This window comes from Ambystoma mexicanum, chromosome 5q (genome assembly GCF_040938575.1).
Source record: "Ambystoma mexicanum isolate Mex_15411 chromosome 5q, UKY_AmexF1_1, whole genome shotgun sequence".
NCBI classification, from domain to species: domain Eukaryota; kingdom Metazoa; phylum Chordata; class Amphibia; order Caudata; family Ambystomatidae; genus Ambystoma; species Ambystoma mexicanum.
In genome coordinates this window covers 65296637-65304641 of record NC_090933.1, presented here as the reverse complement: position 1 = coordinate 65304641, position 8005 = coordinate 65296637, and the positions used below count along the sequence as shown (strand labels likewise).

General features: G+C 47.1%; 1 protein-coding gene across 1 annotated transcript; it reads right to left on the bottom strand.

The window, feature by feature from the left end:
- Window positions 1-7274: 7274 nt before the first annotated feature.
- On the bottom strand, window positions 7275-7709 carry LOC138498214 (uncharacterized). The gene has a single exon (XM_069622089.1). The coding sequence runs from the start codon at window positions 7707-7709 to the stop codon at window positions 7275-7277; it is 435 nt and encodes a 144-aa protein (XP_069478190.1).
- Between the last annotated feature and the right edge of the window lie 296 nt (window positions 7710-8005).

Genomic DNA, 8005 nt, shown 5'->3' with positions numbered 1-8005 from the left:
GATAAGCAGGCCATCATTTGTTGCAAGACTAACAAGAGTTCCTGGTTTCTACATGTGGAATCCTATGCAGATGAGGGGTCATAAGCTAAGTGACAGTTCGCATCTTGTTTGAACAGCAGGGTTTGAAGGCTTTTCGGAAGGACCACAAGGATGTGTCAGTTCTCAGAGATGATGGCAAGGTGTTCTAGAGTTTGGCAGCAATCACTGGGAAGCTGAAGCCGCCAGCTTGCTGTCTCCTAAATTTTGGTGTAGAGATTAGGCTCGTGTAGGAGGACGTGGTGGGTCTGTTGGATTGGGTTTTGGTAATTTGATTGCTGAGGTATGCTGGGGCGTTATTCTAGAGGCATTTGTGAGTGAGCGACAGGACTTTGAATTTGATTCTATCTCGTACTGGGAGCCAGTGGATGTTATGTCTAGTTGATGAGATGTGTTCATGTTTGGGTATGTCAAGTGCTGCTCTGATTGCATTGTTTTGCATGACTTGAAGTTTGCTAATGTTTCTGGCATTGGATCCTGAAAAGAGCGAGTTGCAATAATCGTTCCTCGACAGGATCAATGCTCTTGCAAGCCTAATGCAGTTGTCAGGTGAGAGGAATGGTTTGCTGGCTCTAAGTAATTTGGAGGTGTATTCTGCAGAAGAAACAATGGCATTGACCTGTCTTGTTAAGGTAAGTGTTGAGTCGATGTAGACACCTAGTGTTTTTATCTCTTTGGCAACGTTGATAGTATTGCCGTCAAGGTGGAAGGATTTATAGAGTTGTGATAGATTATTTAGTTTGGATTTGCTACCTATGATGAGTAATTCAGTTTTCTCATCATTGAGACATAACCCATGTTGTGCCATCCAGGCTTGGATGTTGAGGTACATTTTATTGATAGTGTTTGAATCAGTGTCGTAAGAGCCTGTGAAAGGTAGGAATATTTGGGGGTCATCCGCATAATTAGTATACACAACACCCAATTTGTCTAATTTGTCAAAGAAATGATTGGTGAAAACATTATATAATGTGGGCAACAACAAGAACCTTGTGGTACGCCACAAGAGACTAAGGCTGGGGGTAGCTGCTGAGGAGGCAAAGAAAACCCTCAGTGCGATTAGAAAGAAATGATTCAATCCACTTTATGGCTTCGGGGGAGACTTGAGCTGCTGTTGCTAGATGGTGGCAAAGGATTTTGTGGTTGACCAAATCAAATGCTGCGGAAAGTCGATCAGGAGGAGGATGCAAAGGTCCCCTTTGTCATTAATCTGATCCATTTGTGTTTTTAGATCCAAGAGTGCCTTTTTCGTTCCTTGGCCTGGGGGCGGAAGCAGGACTTTCTGAGACCTAAGAGATTGTTGGATTCCAGAAACTTTTGAATCTGTAGATAGAGATGATATTCTCGCCTTTAAGCATCATAGGAGAACAACTGAACATGCTTGGCGGAAGCAACCGACACCAGCTCTGCTCTCCCTTTACAAACTGGCAGTGAAAAGATTTAAGGCCGCCGTGACCCCAGCCAAATCCTCTTACTAAAATAACATAATTATGCAGGCTAAATCAAGTACCAAGGAACTTTTTGCTATCCTTTGGGACTTTAATTGCAATAACCATACTAAAATCAACACACCCCAAGATTCTGCATGGTGCCAAACCATCCATGACACCTTCACAGCCCAAGTCGCCTGCCATCTGCAGTCTAGTGTGTCTCACAGCGCTCCTACTGCCAGATCCTTACCTGTTCTGTCTCCATCCTGCACAGTCCCCACAAACCACCAAACCCATTTTCTCTTTCACTCCTTGCACTGTGGCAGAAGTTACTCAGATCATTTTTGACATGAAACCAACCACTTGCAAGGGTGATTCCTGTCCCTCCAGATTGCTGGTTGGCTGCCTTGATACCATCAGCCCTTCGGTTACCAAGCTCATTAACCAGTCATTTCTTGAGGGTCAAGTTCCAATGGATCTCAAAGAAGCCTGGATCACTCCCCTTCTTAAAAAAGATAATCTCCACCCTCTCCAGCCTAAACACTACCGTCCTATTACTAATTTCCAGTTTCTCCTCAAGGTCATGGATCGGGTTGCTTATCTCTAGCTCCACAGATTCATTGAGGAAAACTCCATCCTAGGTCCATGCCAATCCGGCTTCTGCACTCGACCTGAAGTCTAACCTCTCGACCATCATCGATCAAGGTCATTCAGCTCTCCTTATGTTACTCGACTTGTCGGCCACCTTTCATTTGATCGATCACGAGCTGCTGGCATCCAGGCTGCAATCACTGGTGGGCTGTTCTAGTTCCTCCACACAATGTCTTGCCTCCTTCTTGGGTCCTCGCAATGCTAGAGTTGCCATTCACAATGCCTGTTCTTTCACCCCACACTACTCACCCGGGGTGTTCCTCAGGGCTCATCACTCTCACCCACTCGGTCCAATATCTATTTACTCCCTCTTCTTACCATGCTTGATTACCTGGGTGTCCGGTATGCGAATTATGTCGATGACACCCAGGTCATCCTCGAACTATCAGGCATCTATGCTCAGGATTCCGAGGCCATCAATTCTATCTACTCCACCATTCATTCCTGGATGCTGGCTAATTCTATGGCTCTCAATGCTGAGAAGACGAAGATTCTCATCACTGCCACTAATCGCATGTTGACAAACCTTTCCTCAGAGTATGCCAAGTTTTCCATTGCTAATGTCACCATTCCCGTGGCCAAGAGCGCTAAAACGCTTGGAGTAACGCTCAACGCAGGGCTCACCATGAGGCAGCACGTAGCTAAAATCAGTGCCTCGTGTGGCCCGATTAATAAACATCTGGGTTATTTGCACCCTTTCTTGACTGTAAAAAACATGTCCATCATAGCCTCCGCCTTGGTCAATTCAAGGCTAGACTTATTGTAATAGTCTTCTGGCGGGCACTGCCCAGGCGAACCTCGCCGCCCTCCAGGTCAAACAAAATGGTGCTGTTAGAGCAGTGATAGGCCTCCCCAAATGGCAGTCTATCACTGAAGCCAGAAGAAATCTGCACTGGCTGCCACTCAAGCACTGTGTCTCCTTCAAGATTCTGACTCTTACCTTTAAGTGCCTGACCCTTGCTGCGCCCGTCTATCTCTCTGAGTTATGTGCCCTCACGCTCTCTTAGGTCACTTGACCAAGCCAAACACCATATGGGAAGACACATTTTGATGTTTTGGCTCCTTCCATTTGGAACACCATCCTGTTTGATCTGAAAAGGACCACCTCTCTTGCCGACTTCAAAAAGAAGTTGAAAACCTTTCTCTTCAATGCACCTTCTTGCTAGTGTTCATTGTATCGGACACTGTTCAACTGTCTCCTGTTTATTCTATATGTGTGCCTTGAGGCCTGTGGGCGATCTAGCGCGTTATCAAGAACAAAAATAAATAAATAGGCTACATGGTCTAAGATTTTTAATAGAAATGGCGCTGTGGTGATGGGTTGGAAATTGGTTGGGATGTTAGGCTCCAGCGTTGTTTGTTTTATCAACGGTAGTACCCACGTCTAAGGTAGGCTGTTAGGTACTTTGCAAGAAGCAAATGAGATGTTGATAAGTGAGGTGATAAAGAGAGCCAACTCATTAGGACAGTCTTTAATAAATGTGGCAGGGTAAATGTCACCTTTACATCTTGATGGTGTAAGTCCTTTGATAATTTTGATAGTTTCTGATGTAGTCAGAGCAGTGAGGGCAAATGGATGTGTGGTTTGCTGCCCTATGATGGGGGCATCTTCTGGGGTCAAGTCGTGGTTAAGAATAGTTTTCTTGACTTCAATTTTATTTTGAAGGAGCGTTATTTTGTCGGCCAGTGTGTTTTGAATGTTGGAGCACCATTGCCGGTCCTTGATACAATGGTCAAGCGTGGAGCCAGGCGATTCCAATGCACAAAGTATGGAATAGATTTCTCTAGCGCTAGATTGGGCATTCTCAACTCTCTGGTTATAGGAGTCCGCTTTGGCTTTAATGGTTGATACCTTGCATTCATTGGCTAGGGCATGGAAGTGGACCTTATTTGCAGTTGACAGTGTTTTTTTCCAGTTGCATTCAGCTGACCTTTTAGATGCTCGTAAGGTTTGTAGGTCTGTTGTGAACGAGGAGTTGGCGTGTGCTATTGGTTTCGCTTTCCTGACACTTAATGGAGCTCCTTTGTCGATAGCTGCTAGAATAGTTTTGTTGTAGTGGGTAACTAATGATGTGTGATCCGATTGGGGATGGGAAGTGTTAGTTACTGGGAGCAGGAGGGGTAGCATATTTTCTCGGTTGATGTTTTTCTGACTTCTTGACGGCAGTGATGATGTTGGGAGGATGGCTGTTGTCAGATACCAGAGTTGCCCTCGTAGTGTAGCCGATGAGTTCTTCTTCCCAATGTGCCCCTCTGGTTTTAGTTTAGAAAGAACCAGAGCGATCTATTGGAGAAAAGAATGGATGCCGATGGAAGTCCCGGAGTATCAATGGAACAACTCAGGTCGAGACGCGGGATGTCAAAGGAGGACTGGAGATGAATAATACAACAGCAATTCGAAGCCGGACCTGCAAAGGTGAAATATAACAACACACCACAGCAGCAATATTTGAGTTGCGTTTTACCAAAGATTTACCAGGCAAGGCAAAAAGGGAGTTTAAGTAAATGTACCCCACCAGTAATAGTAAGAGAAAGATACACAAGCCACCCCCCTTCTTCCACTCAGGCTTATCAGAAAAGGTTAACCGCTTACCGGTGGTTTCGTACCAGGAGAGGAAATTCACACGTAGGCAAGATCCAAGCAATCCACATAGTAGCAGTCCAACCTAGCCCGACGGCACGAGGACGCCTAATAACACCCTAACCCGATGGCACGAGGACGGTAGTACACCCAGGGAGTCTCTAGTCCCTGTACCAATCCTAAACTCCAAAGTTCCAGGTAAAGAAAACCAGAAGTTCCAAGAACAACAATCCGAAGGTGGAAAAGCGTATGCAGACGAGGTCTGGCCTGAAGTAACGTGGCATCCAAGGAGCAGGCAAGAGAAGTCCAGTAGCGGTCCGTGATCAAGATACCAGACGAGGCAATTCAAGGCAAGGCGATAAGAAGGGCAATCCAATTAACAATCCGCGTCGAGGAACCAAGGTGATCATAAACTGAGGGGAAAAAACAGGGAAACAAGGACAGGAACAGAGAGAACAAGATAACTTTAGACAGATTTCGAAACGCCACTAATCCGTGATCAGAAGCACCGACCTAGAGGGAGGAGGTGCTGATAAGGAGGCAAGTCACGTGACAACACAGCGCGCTACTCGGCGTGATCCCTGGGAGGAGTAGAGCGGACACCAGCGTTGCCATGCCAATTTCCAGGCACCAGGTTTCGCGTTTCTTAAAGGGACACGAGCCCGTAGTCTAGAACGGAACGAGTGCCCATACATAACAGTATCCTCCCGCAAAGGGGCCCTCACCCCCCGAGCGGACCAAAAACGGGCCATAAGGACAGGGGCGTGAATGTTTTCAGTCGGTTCCCATGTGCGGTCCTCCGGACCATAGCCCTTCCAATCGACCAAGTACAAACGCCGTCCCCTGCACACCTTGGTATCCAGGATAGCAGCCACCTCGTATTCGTCGAAACCATGCACCCTGACAGGAGACGGGTGTATAGGTAGTTTGGTCAATGGGTGATAAAGTTTCACCAAGGACACATGAAACACCGGATGTATCCTCCAAGTAGAAGGTAGGGCTAGACGAACCACTGCCGGATTTATGACTTGCAGAACTTTATAGGGACCCACAAAACGTGGTAACAAGGCCCGTCGACCTGGCAATCATAGGTTTTTCATAGACAACCAGACCTTCATGCCCGGAGCATACATAGGAGCCGGGGAGCGGTGTGCATCCGCATATTTTTTTGAACGGCTCTGGGCCAGAACCAGTTGGCTCTTCACTAAAGCATGAGTGTCTGAGAGTCTCTTAAAACAACTCAAAGCAGCGGGATTGTGGAATGGTGGTTCGGCACCAAGAGGCAAGGAACGTGAATGTCGACCATTCATCGCGTAAAACGGGGACATGTGGGTCGCAGAGTGGAGGGAATTATTGTAGGCAAATTCCGCCAACGGCAATACGGAGACCCAGGTACCTTGACGTTGGAAAGTGAGGCAACGGAGGTACTGTTCCATGGTTGCATTAAGCCTCTCCGTTTGACCATCTGTTTGAGGATGATAGGCGCTGGAGTATCTGCCATCGATGCCTAGGGTTGTGGTCAAAGACCTCCAAAAGCGAGAAGTAAACTGCGGTCCCCGATCCGTGACGATCATAGTAGGTAGGCCGAACCTTCTAAACACGTTCTTCAAGAATAGATCCGCCAACACCGGAGCAGTAGGGACACCATGGCATGGTACAAACATAGCCATCTTGGTAAAGTAATCAACCACTACCCAGATAGTGTTGTAACCGTCCACCAAAGGTAGTTCTACGACAAAATCCATAGAAAGCATCTTCCATGGGGCATCAGGTATAGGCATGGGTTGCAGCAGGCCCACAGGTTTCCCATGATGACGTTTGCACTGGGCACAAACGGCACAAATAGCTATATATTCCCTTACATTTTGGTTCATAGAAGGCCACCAGCACCATCTTCTCAAGAGGTCCAAGGTCTTTCCAACCCCTGGATGGGCTGCTGTAGCAGCATCATGACACCACTGCATGGCAGTACGCCGGGTATAAACATCTGGCAAAAATATCTTACCCTGTTTATAGGGTAGTGAGTGAACGAGCTCCAAACCAAGGCTGGCAACCTCGGAGGGATGGTTCCTCGCCCAATCCTTGATGGCTGCGTTTAATGAGGGACGTAACGTGTAACCACACACCACTTGAGTAGGCAGTAACAGGGAGCCGTGAAGGTTGGAAGAAGTCGGAGGTCCATGAAGTCGAGAAAGGGCATCTGCTTTTGAGTTCAAGGAACCGGGACGGTAGGTGATGATGAAATTGAACATCGAGAAAAATTCATGCCACCTAGCATGGCGAGCCGTGGTGCATTTTACCGACTGCAGGGCTAAGAGATTCCTGTGATCAGTAAAGACCTGTACCGGCTCGGGAGAGCGCAACAGATGATGCCTCCAAACCAAGAATGCGTCTCTGACAGCCAATAGCTCGCGCTCCGTGATAGTGTAATTTCTTTCATAGGGCGTAAGTTTTCTGGAGTGATAAGCCACTGGATGGAGGCTTTTGGTGTCTGGACAATGCTGGGACAAAACCGCGCCCAAGGCTACATCAGAGGCATCGGCTTCAATAACAAATGGTGTATTCGTATCCGGATGCTAGAGAACAGGAGCAGAAGTAAAGGCGGACTTCAGGGCTTCAAAGGCAATTTGTGCCTGCGCATTCCATTTGAACGGATGTTTAGTGCTGGTGAGGGCCGTCAGTGGAGAAGCTAGGGCAGAGTAATCTTGGATAAACCGCTGATAGAAATTGGCGAAACCAAGAAACGATTGCAAGGCTTTCAATGTGTTGGGACGCGGCCAGTCCAAAATAGCAGAAACCTTGGAACGGCTCATCTGCACGCCCTGGTTGGTAATGTTATAGCCCAGAAATTCCACCTCAGTAACATGAAACATGCACTTCTCCAGTTTGGCGTACAGACGATTATCCCTTAGTCGTTGCAATACGTTAGAAACATGAGTGACATGAGAGGCAATCGAAGGGGAATAGACCAAGATGTCATCCAAGTATACGACAACATATTGGTCCAACATGTCATGGAATACCTCATTGATGAAATACTGAAAGGTAGCTGGAGCGTTGCACAGGCCAAAAGGCATAACGCAGTACTCAAAGAGGCCATACTTGGTTTTGAAAGCGGTTTTCCATTCGTCGCCTTCGCGTATCCGTACAAGATTGTATGCACCCCTTAAGTCCAGTTTAGTAAACACCTTGGCCGAACCCAATTGATCCAGTAGAACCGAAATCAGAGGGATCGGATATTGGTTTTTGATTGTGACTGCGTTCAATGCCCGATAATCGATGCAAGGATGAAGGTCTCCCTCCTTTT